This window comes from Euleptes europaea, chromosome 9 (genome assembly GCF_029931775.1).
Source record: "Euleptes europaea isolate rEulEur1 chromosome 9, rEulEur1.hap1, whole genome shotgun sequence".
NCBI lineage: Eukaryota > Metazoa > Chordata > Lepidosauria > Squamata > Sphaerodactylidae > Euleptes > Euleptes europaea.
In genome coordinates, this window is record NC_079320.1 from 19,018,621 (window position 1) to 19,040,012 (window position 21,392).

General features: G+C 41.7%; 1 protein-coding gene across 1 annotated transcript in view; it reads left to right on the top strand.

Annotated features, from left to right (window-relative positions):
* Nucleotides 1–535: 535 nt before the first annotated feature.
* The window catches only part of SMARCAD1 (SWI/SNF-related, matrix-associated actin-dependent regulator of chromatin, subfamily a, containing DEAD/H box 1), a 44,825-nt gene continuing 23,968 nt past the window's right edge, over nt 536–21,392 (top strand). Inside the window, exons 1-8 of the mRNA XM_056855476.1 lie at nt 536–712; nt 776–953; nt 5,622–5,790; nt 10,757–10,937; nt 12,835–12,898; nt 14,242–14,333; nt 15,870–15,953; nt 17,256–17,340. Of these exons, the coding sequence (XP_056711454.1) occupies nt 617–712; nt 776–953; nt 5,622–5,790; nt 10,757–10,937; nt 12,835–12,898; nt 14,242–14,333; nt 15,870–15,953; nt 17,256–17,340 (949 nt within the window). The 5' untranslated portion in view covers nt 536–616. The remainder of the gene's footprint in view (nt 713–775; nt 954–5,621; nt 5,791–10,756; nt 10,938–12,834; nt 12,899–14,241; nt 14,334–15,869; nt 15,954–17,255; nt 17,341–21,392) is intronic.

Genomic DNA, 21,392 nt, shown 5'->3' on the forward strand with positions numbered 1-21,392 from the left:
TAGCTGTGGTTCTTGCCACTTCAGTACTTCAGTTTTCCAGGTTCAGCTACTAGAACCACTTCAAACCTGATTGATACTGCAAGTTTGAGAATGTATAAAAGTGTTCCTGTTCCCTTTGGGTCACCAGGTCTACTAACTGTGGCCTGCTTAGATTTATTATTTGTATACCCCTTCAGTTGGCTTGCCTTCCTTTGCTACCTCATAGCCAGAGATTTAGCTACCAGAGATTGGATAGTGAAAAACCTAGCCACTTACGTCATCAGTCTACTGATGGTACATAAGCATTGCTTTATCATCTAGGCCAGTTACTTCATATACATTTCATGTAGAAGGATGATGAAGGAAAGACGTGATGCTTCATAAGGAAGAACTTGAGTTGACAAGTAGCCATCAACGTTGTCTGTGAATTCAAGAGAACTACTTGGGCCATTATCTTATGGTTCTCAAAAAAGCATCCAGAGCTAAGAGACTTAAATTCTATGGCTTTGTAAAATGCGTTCTCCTTCTCTTGCCCTTCTCTTTTTCTACAGGTCTTCTTGGCTTGTATGGTGCTGTTACATCCAGAGGGACTGTAAAGCTGAACTCCATAAACTGGTAGACGTGAAAGGCCAAGATCATGAGTTTGTTTAATCTCGACCGTTTTCGTTTTGAAAAGAAGACAAGAACTGAGGAACCAAATGCTTCTTCTCCCAGCCTTCCCACAAGTGAGGAGGTGGATGCTACTTCTCCTTTAGAGGATGCTTCAGAGGATACTGCACTTCCTTCTGCTTCAAAGGATACTGCACTTCCTTCTGCTTCAAAGGATACTGCACTTCCCTCTGCCTCAGAGCATATTGCACTTCCTTCTGCTTCAGAAGACAATGATGTTACTGTCGTCGACAAAGAGGAGGAGGATGTAACTGATCACAGTAGCAGGCCAGCCACTCCAGCATCTGATGTGTCAGAGAAAACTGGTGAGCACTATTTTTTATCTTTTTTTTATTAGTAGAAAGTCTGCATGTATCTGCTCTTAACTTTTAGTCCACATTACCATTAATCTATTACCTGCAGCTCCTTGTATTAAGTCCTTTGTTGTGTGTGTGTTAAGTGCTGTTAAGTTACTTCCAACTCAGGGCGACTCCATGAAACAATGTCCTCCAGAATGTCCTATTGTTAACACCCTTGCTCAGGTCTTGCAAACTCAGGGTGGTAGCTTCCTCGATTGAGTCAATCCATCTTATTTTGGGTCTTTCTCTTTTCCTGCTGCCTTCAACTTTTCCCAGCATTATTGTCTTTCCCAGTGACTCTTGTCTTCTCATAAAGTGATCAAAGTACAATAGCCTCAGTTTAGTCATTTTAGCTTCTAGGGAGAGTTCAGGCTTGATTTAATCTAAAACCCACTTATTTGTTTTTGGGGGGTCCATAGTATCCGTAACATTCTCTTCCAACACCACATTTCAAAGGAATCTACTTTCTTCCTATCAGCTTTCTTCATTGTCCAGCTTTCACACCCATACATAGTAATGGAGAATACTATGGCATGAATTAACTTGATCTTGATATCATGCCATTAAAGGTGACTGAAACGGCACTTGATCTTGGTTGCCAGTGACACATCCTTACAGAGGAATCTTTATAGCCCCTTCATGGCTGCCCTTTCCAGTCTCAATTTCCTTCTGATTTCTTGGTTGAGGTCTCTCTTTTGGATGATGATGGAGCCAAGGAATAGAAAGTCTTGGACAATTTCAGTTTCCTCATTGTCCACCTTAAAGTTGAGTAATTTTCCAGTAGTCATTACTTTTGTCTTCTTGATGTTCAACTGTAGTCCTGCTTTGGCACGTTCTCTTTTGACTTTCAGCAGTAGTCATTTCAAGTCTTTGCTGTTTTCTGCCAGTAATGTTGTATCATCTTTATATCTCAAATTGTTAATGTTCTTGCCCCCAATTTTCACTCTACCTTCATCTAAATCTAATCCAGCTTTCCTTGTGGTATGTTCTGCATGCAGATTGAAGAGATAGGAAGATAAAATACATCCTTATCTAACACCTTGCCAATTGAAAACCATTCTGTTTCTCCATATCTGTCTTAACAATAGCCTTTTGTCCAGAGTACAGATTGCTCAATCAGATGCTGTGGCACACCTGTTTCCTTTAAAACCAACCATAGCTTTTCATGATCCACATAGTCAAAAGCTTTGCTATAATCAGTGAAACACAAGTTGGTTTTCTTCTGAAATTCTCATGAATGCTCCAGTAACCAATGTAAATTTGTAATATGATCTCTAATTCCTCTTCTTTTTCTGAATTCAGCTTGAACATCAGGCGTTTCTTGTTCCATATATGGTAACATTCTTTGTTGTAAGATTTTGAGCATCACTTTACCCATGTGAGAAATTAACGCGATGGTCTGATAGTTGCTGCAGTCTTTGACATCTCCTTTTTTGGGAATTGGAATGTAAATTGACCGTTTTCAGTCTGTGGGCCACTGTTTTGTTTTCCATATTTGTTGGCATATTTTTGTTAGGATTTTGATGGACTCCATTTCTGTGGCTTGTAATGGCTCTATCGATATCCTATCTGCTCCTGGTGATTTGTTTCTCCCAATTGCTCCCAACTGTAAAAATAAAAAGTATTTAATTATAGTGTTTACAACATTTGTATATAGTTTCACTCCTGGAGCCAGTCCTGAAAATGATAAACTTGAAAATGATAAACCTCTTAAACAAATAAATAACAGAATGGACACATAAGCACAATAAAACGGGCAAGTAGATAAGCATCATCCTCAATCAGGTTCATTATCTAGGTTTGATTTGCCAGTGTCTTCTGTAATATTGGTTGAGGCATGTGATTGTGTACCGTTCTGCTTGTTCCACTAAGTAGTTTTTACTCTGAACGAACATGGAAGGAATTGTGGAGAAGGGATACAAAGAGAATGCTCATACAATTGGATACAGTATTGCTAGCACAACTCCAGTGTCTTCTGCAGTTGTGTGCAAAACAAACTTAAAAAAAAATTAAACTTATAATTTACAAATACACAACATACATAATATAACATAAAAGATACATTCTACAGAACACATAACACACAGCAGCCCCTGTGGTGTGGCCAGCCAACCCTGGCTGCACACTTGGCTTGGGGGGTGGGGGCTGGTTGCCTCCATCTGGCATCTTGTTTCTCTCCCCCCCCCCCCCCGGGTCTAGGACTGTCCCCTAGACTTTTTGTTGTCCCTTTCAGAGAGCAGTGGCCTGAAAGTGGCTGGGAGCAAATAAACTTTTGATTTCCCATAAAAGTCAGCAAACTGGATCCTGAAATAAGTGTGCAATAGGAAGCACAAGCCAAGGTTTAGAGCCCTGAAGGAATCCTTTCCAGCATCAGTATGCTTCTGAATAACTTCAGTAGTTTTATTTCCAAGCATGAATTTGAGTTTGATTGGAATGCTTTTTTTATGCAATGCTTTATTCATCCATTTTTGCCATTTGGAGTAAGCAGGAATCCAGTTTAAAACTCAGCAGTTCTTACCCATTACCCATTATCCTCAGAAATTAAACCAAAAATGTAATTTCATCTTTGAAATTACTGAGCTTTGAGCAAATGTTTTAGGTCAAGGCTATTTCATGTCAGAATTCAGAATTTCCATTTGAACCATGTTTCATAATTTTTTGTTTTATACTGTAGTGTTGCCAGAAAATGGTTAAATTTTGTTGAAATGTCTTAAGGTATATAAATATAACTGCTAATAAATACTGCTTAGAGCCTTGGAGTAGCATAGTATAGGCCAGAGGTCCTTGAAGCTGAGATGCATATATGTATAGAAGTCTGTGTACTCATGGCTTCCTTCTGTGCATAATTGCATCTTGGTCCTATTTTGCTGAAGTGGGCCACACTCTATAGCAAAACACTCAGTAGTTCTACTGAAATGAATTAAGTGGCTTACTGAGGCACAGTGGCCCAATAGATGAATAAATGTTCAGGGGTATCAAATACTCAAATCAACAGATGGAAATAATACCTAATCTTGAGACTTGGAGAGTGGAGAAATCATAAAGACAAATAGGAAATGGTTACACAGCAATAAAATTTAGCTCTACTCCTACAAGCTTTTGGCATACCTAATCACTAACAGCCATCTAATTAAAAGCTAAGCCATCTACATTCCAAAGCCAAATACATAGCTACCTTTCTGGAGGCTGGTCCAAAGACCTCCAGCAAAACCAGAAAATAGAGAAAACTAATAAAGTAATTTTTTTGGGGGGGGGAGCCCCAAACCTATATTCTTTACTTTCCCCTTGATCAGAGGAGTTACCCAGGCCATTTTTTTTTCACTTCTGTTTTCCTTTCCTTCCATTTTATACCTGAAAAATTGTGGTTCCCTGACTTTGCAAAGTGTGGTCAACTTCATCATTTACTGTATCTGTTTAGACCTCCCCCTCCAGCACCACAGGACCAGGACTTGGAGTGGAGATGGTACTGCTGGTACCGACTTGGAGGCAATAGGTATAGGCCACACCCCACAACCCACAGTGTGGGCGGTGTAGGCAATTAGTGTAAGCCGTGTCCATTATTCCTTACACTGCTGGTGGCTGGGATCCAGCTGAGCCCCTGGGAATGGAGGGCAATGCAGGGCAAGGGAAGGAGAGAGGAGGAAACAAAGTAGTTCCTCCCTCTGTTCTCTTTCTCCAAAACTGGAAGGACGGGAGAGTCACAGCCTCTTTCCCCAGTTTTAGGAGTTTGATCCCAAGAACCCACCTGTGAGAGTAAAGTACTCAGCTTTTGGGTCATGACCCACAGTTTGAGAACCTCTGGTCTTTAGTGGTTTATTAACCATTTCACCTGCTTTTTACTTTTAATGGGAAAGGAACCTGTTAGCATTTTCCTGATCTGCTGCAATCCAACTTGCAAGTTCTTTCTTGATTTCCATCTCTCTCTCCTCTAGTAAATCTGTCTAGCTGTGTGCCCCTTTTTACCATTTGGCAGTATCTTGACTACAACTCAGGGGGCATGTCACACCCAATGTTGAAGTTTGCACTAGTAGTTTCCAGTGTCAGTATGTTGCCTGAGGTTATAAAAGCTCAAGATTTATTGAACTTTCCATCAAACGCCTCTTCAGCACTTTCAGATTATTTTAAATTTATTTCCCATAAACTTCTGTCAGGCACCAATCCCATTTTGCAGCTGCTGTTCCCCTGTGTGTGCTGCTGTCTTTTTCATTTAGCCAGGCATGCCTGCAGGGTCAGAACATTTCCATCTCTGAAAGGAACCCTAGTTTGCTTTGTTTGTGTTTTGTTTGTGCATAATAGAAATGTGAACAATGCACCTCTAACGCTGCAGCCATTTAAAATGGGTAGTAACTGAGTGGAAGACTGAAGCCCATTTCTTTTGATAGTAGAACTCCTAAGAGAGAATCCAACATTTTGAAAAGCATCTCTCAGGATGCCATAGTTTATGCCAGGCATCCTGAAAAACAGAACTTTTTTAAAATGGGGGATTCTGTCTAGGGTCCTGTATTTTGAAAGAATCAGCATGGCCATTTCTGGTTTCAGCTGCAATAAGGTTTCAGCTGCAATAAGGCGTGTATTCAGTGTGCACATGGATATGTAATTAGTATATACCTTTTTTCCTTCACAATGTCTTCAAAGATGACTCCAGTGTTCCTGAAACCCCTGAAGCCAAGAGGACAACAAAACTGTCTCATTTTAAGTATCGTAAAGATGTCATTGAATTGTCATCAGACAGTGAAGAGGAGGCGCCACCCAAACTCTCCCTTGCAAAGCAGTTCCCTGCTCCCAAGAAGGATGTGATAGTAATGTAAGTATTTAACTCCTTCTGCGGCACATGCTCGCCTGTGAGTTTGTCTTTCAAACTGGATTCCTGAGTTGTATCTGATGCTCATAAAGTTGTACTAGAGCTATCTTTCTGAATCCTTTCTTTCCAGACACCAGTGGATTTTTAATATTAAAAACCAATAGGATTTGTAGGGTAACTTTATGACAGCCCACAGGTAGAGTGTGGGAATTAGGGTCAGATTTTTCCTTAATCATGTTGGTACTGAGGGAATGCAAGCAAATCCATACTGGAGTTGTAGGCATGTATGTCAAGAGAGTATCCATCTTGGAGGAATTTTCCAGCCTGAAGTCTTTCTTTGACTCTTTGTAGGTACCAAGTGCACTCCTGCACAGTGGCCTCTTTGCAAGGACAGGTTCTCAGGCCAGCTAAGTTTTTCGTGTGTTTCAGCTGGGAATCTAGTATGAGAGGGGGAAGCTGACTCACACCCTGGAAAGTTCCATGGATGCAGCCTCATGATTGGTTGTAGAGATCAGGAGGGTAGGGCCAGCTTTCTCCGTAAGTATAGCTAGTGAAAAGAATGTCGTTCCCATTCACCTTTTTCACTTACCCCTCCTGTGCCAGGAATACGCTTGTATTATGCTCAGGAAACTATTTTCCTCAAGAACCAACTGTACTGTATTAGGACTCCAGAAAGTAGGATAGCTAGTTTTATTACTTTTGTGCATGCTACTGCCATTGAAAGAGCCCCATGGCGCAGAGTGGTAAGTTGCAGTACTGCAGTCCAAGCTCTGCTCACGACCTGAGTTCGATCCCAACAGAAGTTGGTTTCAGGTAGCCGGCTCAAGGTTGACTCAGCCTTCCTTCTGATGTCGGTAAAATGAGTACCCAGCATGCTGGGGGTAAAGGGAAGATGACTGGGGAAGGCACTGGCAAACCACCCTGTAAACAAAGTCTGCCTAGGAAACGTCAGGATGTGACATCATCTCATGGGTCAGGAATGACCCAGTGCTTGCACAGGGGACCTTTACCTTTTTACTGCCATTGAACTGTATGCCTTGTTTTTGATATCTTTTCTAACGTTCTTCAATAAAGCCTTATTTAATTTTATGGAGTATGTTATTCAAGGTGTTACTCACACCAAACCCAGGTGAGCTTGGTTGTGATGCTGCACCATGGTGGAGACAGCCATGACAATGTATATCACTTTACACTTACTTACAAAGAAATTTAACTTCACATACATCTTGAAAAGATCAAACAAAATGATCAAAGGATTGGCGTGTTTTCCCCTGTGAGAAAAGGCTAAAGTGGTTCGGGCTTTAGTCTCCCCCCCCCCCTCAGAACTATAATGGGTGATAGGGCCAAAGGTTTATAAAGTTATGCATGATGTGCAGGAAGTTGATAGAACTTGTCTTCCTCTTCCGTAACATGAACATTTGGGTCACTCGTTGAAACTGAAAGCCAGTAGATTGAGAACAAACAAAAGTTCTTTACATAATCACATGGAATTGGCTCCTAGCTGAGGGGACTTTAAACGAGGAACTAGACAAATTAATGGAGGTTAGGGGTATCATAAACTAAACCTCTGAATAGCAGTTCAGAGCAGTGTACCTCTGAAAGAGGGGAGGCTTTTTTGGGCTGCTGTGGAACAGTCCTTGGTCTGATTTGACAGGATTCTTCATTCTTAAATCCTGAATGTGACATCTTGTCCTGTTCTTGTCATCTGTGTCCCACAGTCCACCTGCCTCTCATAATGTCACTAATGGCAGGGGACCCCTGCTTATGTCTTTTTTTATGTCTAACTTTCATCCCTACTCCAGAAAGAGCATACACAGAGTTATTGCCATGCTGAATGAATGAAGCTGAAGCTGTCCTGTACTTATTTGGACCAACTGTTTATCTCACTAGTGTCCACTCTCTTGCAAAGGTCTCAGGCAGAGGTCTTTTCCAGTTACCCAACCTGAAAGCCTTTTAATCAGAGATCGGGGTGGACGGACCATTTAACTTGCAGAGAAAGGTCTCGCTGGGCCACTACCCTGGAGTAGCTCTGCCAGTGCAGCAGGGGCTTCTTGGGCTCAGATGTGGCTAGCTGCATTAGCGGCCAGCACCCACTGCTTCCTCCTGCACCACTGCCACCAGTGCAGGAAGAGACGTGAGGTGAGCACGGCTGCCCTGGTCTGAACAAAGTGGCTTTGAAGCCCTGGCTCCTACCACCACAGGAGCCACTCAGACTGGCTTACTCTGGACCACTTTAACTTATCTACCCCTGCTGGAGAAACAGGGGGCTGAACGTTTACCAAAATATAGCCTTTCCCCTTGGAAGTTTTTACTTGCAGATACTACTGCTTACCTGGGACGCCAAACCCTCCGAGGTCACTAGAAGGGACAAGAAGTTATGTATAGGGGCTTTGGCTCAGTGGTAAGCATCTGCTTAGCATGCAGAAGGTCCCAGGTTCAATCCCCAGCATCTCCAGTTAAAGGGACCAGGCAAGTAGGTGATGGGAAAGACCTCTACCTGAGACCCTGGAGAGCTGCTGCCGGTCTGAGTAGACAATACTGACTTTGATGGACTAAGGGTCTGATTCAGTGTAAGGCAGCTTCATGTGTTTATATGTTCTCTTCTCCTCCCCAGAAGTGAGAACAAGAAACGTTCCCTACCATTGCCTGCTTCGAAACCGGAAACTTCATCAAACAGGTAGTGGCAGTAATAGGTATTCATCTCCACTGCTCCTTGCATGGGGCCTGGGAGACCTCAGACAGTAGGATGGTAGGAATGTGTTCATGCACCACTCAGCCCTGCCCACTCAGAAAGCTTTGCTACTACCAAGCAGCTTGGAAGGCTAGAGTCGGAGAGAATAAATCTTCGCCAGCGCATTTGTGGCTGTACATAGATAGCTCATCCACCCCTTCTCCATTATGATGTTCGAAGATTGTAGCTCCCACTGCACCTGTGCCAACAGATTAACAGGGCTACCACTGCTAGAAGGGTTTGGAGGATTGTAACATAATTTTCTTAATCCCAGTAGCGTTTCTATATACTACATCTTTCATAAATCTCATAATGTCGAAAGCAAAATGTGTGGAACATAAAATGTTAAAACAATCATTATCCATAAAACTTAAAAGCACTGTTGATTAGAAATCTATTAAAACATTCGTTTTGAAGCCAGTCTGTCAAAATTAACTGCTTAAAGTCACTTTTGAAGAGAGACCTTGGTTTTGCTACATTGTCTATTGAGCTTGTTTAACTGTTAGTGCATAATTTAACACATGCTAATGTTTCTATATTCTTAATTACACAGCATTTTAAAGGAGACTATAAATTCCAACCATTTGACAATTAGATGTGTTTTAAAATACCCTGGAGTATTCAGTTTTAGAAGAATTTTTAGCAGATAATATCTTACATTAATTTTTTTAAAGAGTTGAATGGGGTACTGAATTTTTTAAATCAATCAATGCAAGTTTTTCATCTTTTTTCCTACGGCAAATTGACAACTATTTAATATATATACTCTTTGCATTTCCCCGTTTACGTGTTGCAAAACTCAGCCATCTTCTTGTTTAAGCATGTAATCTAACCAGTGGTGAAAATAATTTTTTCCCTATATGCTGATGCTAAGTGAGGGGTTGCAATGCAGAGGAAGGCACTGGCAAACCACCTCTGTTAGTCTCTTGCCATGAAAACCCCAAAAGGAGTCGCCATAAGTCGCCTGCGACTTGACAGCATTTTACACGCACACACATGTGAGGGAGGGAAGGTGGCATGGTATAGTGCAATCTTGTCAATCTCAGAAGCTAAGCAGGGTCAGTACTTGGATGGGAGACCACCAAGGAAGACTCAGCTGAGGAAGGCAACGGCAAACCACCTCTGCTTCTCAATTACCTTGAAAGTCCCTTGCTGGGGCTTCCATAAGTTCATTGCAACTTGATGGCACCTGGGAGAATACGTAATCTTCATAAGGGGGAGCGTGCAGGGCTCCTCATTGCTTTTCAGCTATTGCATACCTTCTGTTGTCCTGATGTGTTGGTTGACCTTTTCATGTCTCCCTCAAACCACCATGACACGTATACCCGTAGATCAGGTAATACTTTATGGACCTACCTTGCAGGAGGAAGAAAAAAAGATCAGAAGGAGGTGGGGTAGAAACTGCACCAAAGCCACACTGAAAGTTTCGTTGAGAAGTTGGTTCTCTCTAATCAGATAGCAAAAATTAAGGCGTACATGCTAAGATAGCATAGAGTGCCTCAGCTTTCAGTTTTCTTTCAAGTATGGGGTTGTATTTGCAATTTTGCTTGTACATAACTAAGGCATTTATAACTTTTCAGGACCATAAATATGTCAATTATTGCAATTTTATATGCTAAGTAAGATATAAAGCATGCATTTTGTGTTAAAAGAGTATATTAGTTTAGATTTGATAGTTCAGTAAGTATTGTATATTTTTTATTTCCCCCCAAAATTATGTCCCCTCCCCCCCCCAAAAAAAAAACTAAGAAAAAAATATTTTCCCCCTGTGGCTTCAAAATTTCTGAAAATTTTATATCTCTTAGCTGGTGCTAGTAAGGTTGCTGATGTTTCCGTTTGTTAACATAACTTTCCCCATCACGGGGCTGTATCCAGCCAGTTTTTCCACCAATGAAAAAGGGAGGGAGAAAGCCTCTTTTGAGGATCATGGGAACTGCACGGATATACATTCAGCAGGAAATTCCCCTGGAAGAAATACAGCACATAAACAGGCCCATCAGATCCTTTACACACACATGCCTTATAAGACAGAAATTGGAGTATTTGTCCTTCTTGTTCACTTATCAAGAATACCACGAAAAGTATATTATTGAAGGTGTATGCTTTCTGAAGAACCTGACTGTTGAAAGAACCAGTGATTTTCTAAATGTTGCAAAATGTTACTCTGTTGTGTTTCTTGAAAATAATGTTTTACCACTCTAGATTGACACAATGTATTTTTATCTTCACCCCTAACAGCTCTGAGCCTTCTGATACTGAACAGTCTGAAGGCGAGCAATCAAAATGTATAAAAATAAATGGTCCATCTCAGTCTTCAAAGGCACTGGAGGAGGAGGAGGAGGAGGAAGATCTGAATGAGTGTAAACTTCAGACACTAAAGGAACTTTTTCCACAAAACAGTGACCAAGAGCTGTTACAAGTACAGTAATATAACTTTGTTGTTACTGGTTTTGAAGGGACTGTAGCAAAAGAGGATCTTGGGGTGCAGAAGCACTGAGAGCAGAAATTAGAGGAGGGTGAGAGATATTTCCCCAGCCTTGTAAGGAAATATTGGGTGTTGAAATGACCCCAACCCTTTCCACCCCAGAAATATTCTGGTTGTGGGTGGCACGTATGAACTTCCCTCTAAAGCCTAGAAATAACTCCGACAGCTGAGTGCAGTATTCAGGTAGCAATCCTGGCCAGGGTGTGGGGTTAACTGTTTTAGCTGAACGTGTTTTCAGCAGCCGACACAAGGAGCAGCAAATCCCTTTATCCAGTGGTTGACCTAGAGCAAAGGGTGGGATGGAGCAGGCATGCTATTTCTGAACCCAAATCTCTTTTCCCTGCCACAGCAGTCTCCTTAAGACTAAAGGGAAGCTAAGCCCCCCCAAATACACACATTCACTCCACAGGGGAAGCACAAGCTGTGATTTCCCACCACTACCACCTCAACTCTGTTTACATTAGTTGTATGATGCTAATATCTTCTTTTCCGCCACAATGGTAAGACTTGCCAATTCCATGCACTGCTGTTCAGTTTGGCCTTGGCACTTCAGATTGTTCCATTTGCTCATCCTAAGACGAAGGGGTGATTTGACCTAGTGAGATCCCTGTTAGGACTTAGACTTGAAGTGTGTCCACTTGGTAATAGTTTAACATAAGAACATAAGAAAAGCCATGCTGGATCAGACCAAGGCCCATCAAGTCCAGCAGTCTGTTCACACAGTGGCCAACCAGGTGCCTCTAGGAAGCCCATAAACAAGACTGCAGCAGCATCCTGCCTGTGTTCCACAGCACCTAATATAATGGGCGTGCTGCTTTAATACTATAGAGAATAGGTATGCATCATGGGTAGTATTCATTTTGACTAGTAGCCATTGATGGCCCTATCCTCCATAAAAATCTCCTCTCCCTTCTTAAAGCCTTCCAAGATTAATTGTGACCTGTGAAATTGTAGACTATCATGCTAATAAAGGTGACTGAAACTGAACTGAAATTGTAGACCAAGCGAAAAAGAGCTCTTTTCGGAGAACCAGCAGTTTGGTCATCTGGGAACGATCTTCAAAAGCCACAAGCATATAGTGAGCTTGTCACTAAAGAGACTCTAGTCACCTCTGCTGTCTTACCACAAATTTACAGAACACTATCCCACTCAAACCTACAGGCTGTGCACATCTACCAGGCTTAATGATATTAATGTGATCCCATGGCTGAGACTGGGAGGGGCTGTAGCTCAGCGGTAGAGCATCCGCTTTGCCCATGGAAGGTTCAGTCCGTGGCATCTCCAATTAAAACGATTAGTTAAAAGGATGTGAAAGATCTGAGACTCTGGAGAGCCACTGCCAGTTTGAGTAGGTAATACTGACCTTGATGGACTGATGGTCTGTTTCAGTATAAGGCAGCTTCATGTGTTCGTGGAGACTCCAAAGGGGTTTCTTTTCCTGTACGAATTCCAAATCACTATTTGGTCAGTGGTTTCAGTACTTGATCTTTTTCGCAAGTCATCGACTCCCACTTCTCTTGTTCTTCAAGTATGGATGGCAGAACCCAAAAGCCTGTTGATGTGAGTCACTAGGGCTAGAGAACTCACAAGTATTAAAGTTTGTACAATCACAAAAGCTTACACAGATGGGCAGAGGAGAGGCCTTGGCTCTCCACATGAGGAGGCCAGGCAACTGTTGACCTGATCAGAAGCTCACTTTCAGTCATTCGGGAGCACGTGCTCAGAGACTCTCTCACAATAGAAGTACCATTCATTGTTACTTTTCCTTTAGATTATAAGCTTATGATATTCTAAATATTGCTTGTTGCCTCTCCTTTTTTTCTCTCTTTAGCTGATAACATCAAACGATACCATGGATGGAGCAATAGCTGCTGGCCTCAAGTTGTTTGAAGAAGGTATGCAGTGATTTTTCTGTTATTTGCTTCAAGATGGGCTTTTGCATTGCATCGCCCTCTAAAAGGGTAAAATTCTTAAATTGCTGTCTCACGAGGCTTTTGAGAGCTTGTATATAGTACTAGTGATTATTTTTCTGTACTGTGGTTGATAGTTCTGCACTTTTCAGAGGATTTGTAAATATGATTACTTTAATCATATTTTGGATGGTTCCCCAATTTGGCTCCTTGCTGGATAAACAAACATAACCTTTCTAAGATCTGATGCATCATCCTACATTATGGTTGCTGGTTCAGACACTGTCATAGCCACTTCCTGGTGCGTCATACTTAGGATTGGCCCATAAATAGGTACCATGCCAATCTTTTGGCTAAATTAGATCAGCATAAAGTGGACTTAACATGCAAAAATACCACATCCAGAGAAGGAGAAGTTATACCAGTATATATCTTTATCTAATTCTGAACTGTGCCATAGAGTGTAGATCAGAAACACACACACACACAATAGAGGCAGGGATGGACGGGAGGTATTGTTATATAAGTCTGGGAGAAGCCCCAGTTTTACAGAAAAATATGAAATGCAAAAAATAAATTGGTGGTGGAAAGTGCCGTCAAGTCATAGCTGATTTATAGCAACTTTGTAGCGTTTTCAAGGCAAGAGACATTTGGAGGTGGTTTGCCATTGCCTGCCTCCACATGAGCAGAGAGAGTTCTGAGAGAACTGCTTTTGAGACCCCATTGCAGAGAAAGGTGGGGCATAAATAAGCTGAAGGTGGTGGGCAGATAAATGGTGAGAGGGAAGGCAAGGGGGGGGAAAGGGGAGATATAGGGGGGTTGCTAGGAGGAAGAAAAGAGGAAATAGGGTGGGGAGAGGATACAGGGGTAAGTGAGATGCCCCCTACAAGTCCTTGCAGGTGCCCCACTGACCAGTTGGGTCCTGAGCTGGCATTGGCCCCTGTGCAACTGGGCCAGAGTTTTCCTGGGAGCGTATGCCAGGGGAAGGGAAGGAGGGAAAGCTGAATGCGGGTTAGGAGACATAAATGTAGGTTAGGTGATGGGTGGGAGAGACGGAAGCAGAAAAAGGCGAGAAACTATGGGGGAAGGTTTTAAGAAAATAGGGAGGGGAGGGTGAGATGCTGCTCATTCTTTCGGGTCCCCAGTTGTATATGTTTGTTGTCAAAATTTTGTGCTAGTGAGGTTACAACTTACATAAGTATTTTTTTTCTATGTTGAAAAAAGTAGTAAACTTGGACTGGGCCCTGTCCTGCATTAATTGTTATAAGTTTAATGCACTTTAACTTTAGGATGCAAATTTAATATTTTCTCTCTCTTTATTTTAAAAGGTGGCTCTAGAAAGAGGAAACTTGAAGAAAGTGCCAAGGATAATGCTGCAGAAATTGAGGACCAAAGTACAAAAAAGAAAAAACTGGATCCTGTAAGTAACTTGTCATAACTTACTTACATGTAGAATCCCAAAACAATTTTGTTGAATTGATGCTTTGCCAGCAGTTTTTTTTAACTTTCTGAACTAATTGTTTATGAAGTGTCCATAATGGAACCAGAAAACAAATATAATACAATTCTGACCTAAGCATGTCACATAAATTGAGTGTTACATACATGATGACTAATCTTGCTGTTAAAACCTACAAATGTATTATGCCATAAGCATTCATAGTTCAGTATCCATATTATCCGTTACATGAAATATTGTTAATCTGGTAGAAATATACATACATATGTATGAGTGCACACAGGGAAAGGTTTAGGAATGTTACAAAAGGCTCTTTCACACATGCCAAATAATGCACTTTCAATCCACTTTCAGTGCACTTTGCAGCTGGATTTTACTATGTGAAACGGCAAAATCCACTTGCAAATGATCTTTAAAGTGCACAAAGTGGATTGAAAGTGCATTATCCAGGATGTGTGAAAGCACCCAAAGTAAAGCCAGGAGGCCCAGCAGATCAAAGAGAAGTGTGTTATGCAAGGCAGCTGCCTCAAGCAGGCTCTATGAATAGGAAATACAGACATTGTCTAAATAAATATAGATGTATAGATTGCTGAGGTCTCACTTTGTAATAGCAGAGTTTGGACGCTAGATCTTTCCATAGAAAAGAATGGCCCTTTACAGTGTAAAGGGCCAATACACCACCAACCCGTTATTTGCTGGAGGTACTTCCTCTCCCTCCTTGCTCCTGAAACACTCCCAAAATTCCAGGAGATTTTAAAGTCAGTATCTGCAAGAAGGCCAGCAATTTGTAGAGCTGAAATAGGACTCTCCCCTATTAAATCCCAGAGTAAATAAAAGTATGACCCAAGTGAATAATTCAAGGCTCATAAAGAAGTGCTGATACGTGAAACAAGATGAGGGGCTGTGGACCCACATATGTCATGATAAAATGAGGCAATACTCGGTATCTCTAGAGCTGGTAGCCGTTTATGAGTTCCAGTTGAGCTTTCACAAGCTGATCCTTAAGTTTCATGCATCTTTGGATAAGGAAGTGATAATCATTGTTCCATATACAGCTATTAATAAAGACATCTCAAAGTATTTTCAGATTATCTATTTTCCACATCTGAGGAAGGCGTTTATAGACTTGAGACTCCCAACAGATGTCAGCTACTTATTTTGTTCAAAGTGTAAACATGGATTTGTGGATTAGGCCTTGTATTTTCTTGAATGACTTTTAATTTGTGTCCTTTGTCAACAGCAATAAAATTTCTTCCTAATTGGAATGATCTTCTGTTTGCCAGTTATTAACAGATTTAGTATCCTGTTTCATTTAATTGACACATCAGAACTATAGAAGTTCTATAGAATATAGAAGCCATATTTTGTTATATGATTAGCTGCACATCATTTTTTCTGTGTCAAAGGGTATATATGCATGTTGAGGTTCATTGGACCATCTTTTCTGCTTCTGACAAGAAGTTAGATGAAATCTAAAATCTGTCTTTTGATCCATAGTTGGAAAATCCTGAGAACCAGTGGGAAAAGCGTGAGAACTTGGTTAGCAAGCTGCACAAAGAATTTCCCAGCTTGGATAAAGAGGTGTGTAAAGAGGGGAAGAGCTGTGACTCAGTGGAAGAGCCTCTGCTCTGCATGCAGAAGGTCCCAGGTTCAATCCCTGGCATCTCCTGTTAAAAAGGACCAGGCAGTGAATGTGAAAGATCTCTGCCTGAGACCGCTACCAGTCTGAGTAGACAATATTGACCTTGAAGGACTGATGGTCTGATTCAGTATAAGGCAGCTTCATGTGTGTTATGCTTGGCACAAATATAGGCTTTGTATAACCTTCATGCAAGGTACAAATTCTAGCTATTACCATAATTAGTATAGTGTACTATGGTTCTTTCCTTTGAAAAGACGCTTGGATGGTGTAGAGGAAGCCAAAGTGAGTCAGTTCTGCCACTTTGAGAGCTACCCCCCCCCCAGCGCATAAGGTGTTTATGTCATAGTGTGTATTCCTCTTTTATGTGGAGCTTGAACCAGTGCCATGGAGGTGCTGCTGAGATTAGAACTCACTAACACATGATCTTGCCCAGGGAACAAACTTCATCCTCCCTTAGTCTTTTCCTATAACTCTTCAATCAAAAATGCCATGCATAGCGTGTTACTTCGCAAGCTAATCTAGGAGAAGAAGAGTATGAAGGTATCCCATTTTCTCATGTAATTCAGCTATTTTCAAAGCAGTCAAGCAAAAGATTCAGTGAACTCATAGTCATTATGAACCAGAAAAGAAAGTTATTATCACAGTGGAATTTGGTCACATAAATGAATACTATTCTCCATTCTAGAATTTGGAATTAGTATGTTCTTGCATTGCTGGAAACAGATTAAATAAAGGGAGTCCCCTGTACATTACTGACCCATGGGGTAAAGTCACATCCCGACGTTTACTAGGCATACAATGGTTACGGGGTGATTTGCCATTGCCTTCCCCAGTCGTCTACACTTTACCCTCAGAAATCTGGGTCCTCGTTTTTCCGACCTCAGAAGGATGGAAGGCTGAGTCAACCCTTAAGATGGCTACCTGAAACCGACTTCCGTCAGGATCAAACTCAGGTTGTGAGCAGAGCTTTTGACTGCAGCACTGCAGCTTACCTCTCTGCACTACGGGGCTCCTAAGGGAAACAGATTAAACCTTAATTATTATACAGTATTTGGGAAGGAGGAGTTTTGTGCTTGATAGTTGTAATTACGTTGTGTCCATTAAGTATCCTAGTTTTTGAATAGGCATAGATGACTGCAATTGTAAAATATTGAATTATTTAAAATGATTAAATATGACTGCAGGCTATTAATTATGTAAGAGTTATGCAGGATTTCTTGTGATTTTTTTTTCTTGACTAGGAGCTGAGAGATGTGCTTCGGGAACACAACTGGATATTTCAGGAAGCTCTGGAATCTTTAAAAGTATTTATGGAAGATCAAGAGGGTAAAATGGGCTTGAGTATTTTGTTTTTTTCCTTAAGAAGTACAGACCTTTCTTTTTTTTTACTATTCTAATATGCTTTATCTATCCCAGTTCATTGACATTCTCATACAGTTTTAAGTAATTCGTGAAAAGAGTTTTAAAAAGGGAAAAAGATTGTTAAATCTTAATGTGGAATTGTAAATAATTTCCTTTACCATTGGGGATTTTATGGAGAGAGAGTAAAAGGAACAAATTGGAGATTATCGTGAAAACCTGTTAGTGAGGATTTCATGATCAAAGCTTGGTCCTTTTTCCTGCTCTTTAGATTAGAACTTTCCTGCTCTTTAGATTAGAATTGGAAGATCTGATCAGCTGTCTGTGGTTGTTTATGCATGGGTACTTGGACTCACGTTTGCCCTAGGTCTGACTCGGTTGTGCCTAGGTGTTACGCATGAGTTTTCCATCCATTAGAGATGACCTCGCGGCCAGCCCTCACAAATCCCGGGTCTTCCCGTTGCTGTGAAATTCCGGTTCTTTGATCTCTCCTGAGATCAGCCCGGGTCAAATCGTCCTCCTCTCCATGCATAATCCAAAGCATGGGAGAGGGGAGCTGGGAAGGGGGTGACTTTTTTTACAGTAAGCACTACTGCCAATTACAAAGCAGTGTTTCAGGGGCAGGGACTCAAATGGTTCCTGGTTTTTCATCTCCCAGTCAGAGTTCTTTGTCACATTAAAAATGAGTTTAAAAACTATGCTTGGGTTTCTCTCTCTCCCCCCCCCTCCCACAATTCTCTTCCTTTAAAAGAGCTCCTTTTTGTGAAATAGATTTTACCATGGCACTTGGGTTTCTGCGGCGGTTGGGGGAGGGAAATGGACGTTTTTCTCACAGTAAGCACTACAGCTGATTACAAAGCAGCGTTCTCAAGGGGCAGGGAGATGCTTCCGGATTTGAGTTTAGGGACTTTGGCTGGTGTATAGCAATTTTTGAATTCACAAGAGAAAAGTGGGTCGAGCAAGCATCGAACCCCACGTAAAACTCCCATGCCTAAACGACCGTTGTTGGGGAGAGAAGTTGCAAGGGTGGGGCACTGAACCTAGCATTTGAGGATCTTGGGGGAAAGCATACATATGTGCATAAACATAGATATTAAAGACAAAGGAAATCCCTTCACAGTTAGCCCTTTTCATACCGTGACACATATTTTTAAGGGAGTTTGTCACACAAAGGACTAGTTTTGAAGTGTTTTCTTTTACTCTAGTCTTTCTTGCATCTTGTACCTCCGCCACAGGTTATGGATGCATTTTTCTTACGGTCTCTGATTCTCGGGATCGAAGACGTGCACTTCCATAGGATTATACATGAAAAAAACTCTTAATTTCTATACTCTCTGCAGACATTGGAGGAATGGGTTGGGGAAAGTGGTAGAAGAATTGACTTTTCTCCTTGACCCTCATATCTCTTTCCACAGTGAGAGAAAGAGAGTGGGGAGCCCAAAAAATATTGTTGCATAAAGCAGAATCAAATTTGTAATTGTTGTTTGGATCCCAATCATTCTTGTTTCGGTTTTTATTTTTCCTGGTCTTTCTCTCCTCCACCCCAATTGTACAAGACTGGTGCCGTAGTGTACGTTTTCTGTGTGTCTGACCCAGCCACCTCCATGTGTGTCTGCACTTCACTTGCCCTCTCTTTCATCGCTGCTATCACTACTGAAAGTTTCTCCTTGTAATGAACTAGATGCCCTAGGGTCTATCAGTAAGATAGCCAGGTGTGATATTCCTACATCAGGATTCCCCATGCGTATATAAAGTGCCATCAAGTCACTGTCAACCCCTTATGGAGTTTTCAGGTGAAGAGACTAACGGAGGTGGTTTGCCAGTGCCTTCCTCTGCACAGCAACCCTGGTATTCCTTGGTGGTCTTCCATCCAAACACTAACCAGGGCTGACCCTGCTTAGCTTCCAAGATCTGACGAAATTGGGATCGCCTGGGCCATCCAGGTCAGGGCATTCCTCGTGTTGAGATGTTTTTTTTAAAAATCCAGAAAATGTTTCAGTATAAAACATAATTTTAGTGCTTTGACAATATAAAATGCATCACTTGTAAGTTAGCATATAAAATTGTACTATTTGCCCTATTTGTGAAATTTAAAAGCTTGGATGTCTTTTCTGTAAGCAAAGCTATGAATATTTGTGATACTGGAGGGAGCGTGCTAAAAATCACTCTACCCTATAGTCTTCTACATTCTACTACATTATCATGCATACTTTAGTTTTTGCCAACTGAGAGGTAGGGGGGAAAATTGAATGTGAAAAACAAAATTTTTGTAATAATCCAACAGAAATATATTATTATGAAGTCTTAGTTGGGCTAGTAGCATATTTGGATACCAAGTTATGCTTTGTGGCAGAAGACATGTCTAGTACATTTTCTGTTCTGGGCTCAGCTTTCTTAGCCCACTGGTCTCCTCAAGCAGTGGTTCATCCTCCTGACTATGGTTTGGCAGGGTGTGGAGCACAAGGCTGCTCTCCTAGCGCTGCGTTTTCTCTCAGCTACCTCAGTACAAGCCCTCTGCTTTCGCAGTTCCTGCCAGGTGGTTTAGGAGCATCCTGGAGGGCTAGGAGTCCAGGCCCTGGTCCCACATGGGTGATGTGGATCTGTCTCAGGATCTGGGAGGTCTGATGGTGGAGCCTCAACAGCAGGCTCCTCACAACCAGCCCCTGGAGTTGATGTCCAGGGTCTGAGAGACTGCTACGGGGCAGGGATCTCCCTCACTCCCCTGCTGCTGTTCCTCATGGCAGGGACTGTGGCTCAGTGGTAGACCATCTGTTTGGCAAGCAGAAGGTCCCAGGTTCAATCCCCGGCATCTCTCGTTAAAAGGGGCTAGGCAAGTAGGTGATGTGAAAGACCTCATCCTCAGACCCTGGAGACCCGCTGCCGGTCTGAGTAGACGATACTGACTTTGATGGACCGAGGGTCTGATTCAGTATAAGGCAGCTTCATGTGCTCAGGCTCTGTTTTTGGTTATTCTGAGTCTGTGTACCACCCAGTGGAGGTCTGACAATTTCTTCTCTAAGGTCAGCTCCAGCCATTAATATAGTAGAGAGCTTGGAACTGAAAAGCAGGCCGTGTGTTCTTTCTGCCCCTGAGCCACTGCTCATCCTAGCAGGAATCTTGAGGACCAGGAGGGGGAAAAATCTGATAACTCCTCCCCTGTAAGATTTCATGAATCCCCGGCTTGTCATTCTCTAATGTTGACAATTGTTTCGCATAAGAATCTTCATACTGTATACTTTGTAATGACTGTTCTTTAAAAAAAAAAATTCTCATTCCAAAAGAGAAAACATTTCATTGTTGTTTAGTGTTCTCCAAATTGCTAATGTTTCAACTGGGGAAAATTTAAAAGTTCTCAAGGAAGAAAACAAACAAGCCCCCTACTCCCCCCTCCATTTTACTGTGTTGTTTCAAGCCTTTACATCTCTGTTCACAAGGATGCATTTTTAAAAAAATTAAAGCTAAAAATTTCAAAATGGCCTGTTCAGCACTAATGGCTGTCTACAAGCTGTAGCATGTTGAGGGTGATTGACTGTCGATTCAGGGCAAAAAGGAGAAAACCGCCCCAACTTTCCCCATACAGCATGGAGTGGGAAGCTGTAAAAATGTTCCCTATGTTGTATCATTCATGTTCTGGTTTTGCATTCAGCAGTTGGCAGTGTAAGACTGACAGTGAGATAGTGGTACAGTGCTAGAGACTGCTGAAGTTCAGAGCTAAGTGATCAGGAAGGCATAAAGATTCTTGTATCCTTCTTGGCAGCACAGTATTTAGTTCCTGAAGGGCTCTGTAAGGACAAAGGTGGTAAACTGTTCTGGCATGGACTTCTAAAAAAGGTTTTAGCAATAACAGTTTTACAACGTAGAGTCCATGAAGAATCTCAAGAGGGTGGAGCATAATAAGCTGAGTATTTCCTCCTCCCATCCACAGCTCAACTGCAGAGACTGAGGCTAAACTAATAGCTTATGAATTGTTCCGGTGATATTATTGATGTTTAAAATGCGCTGTTTACTTTCAGTTCATT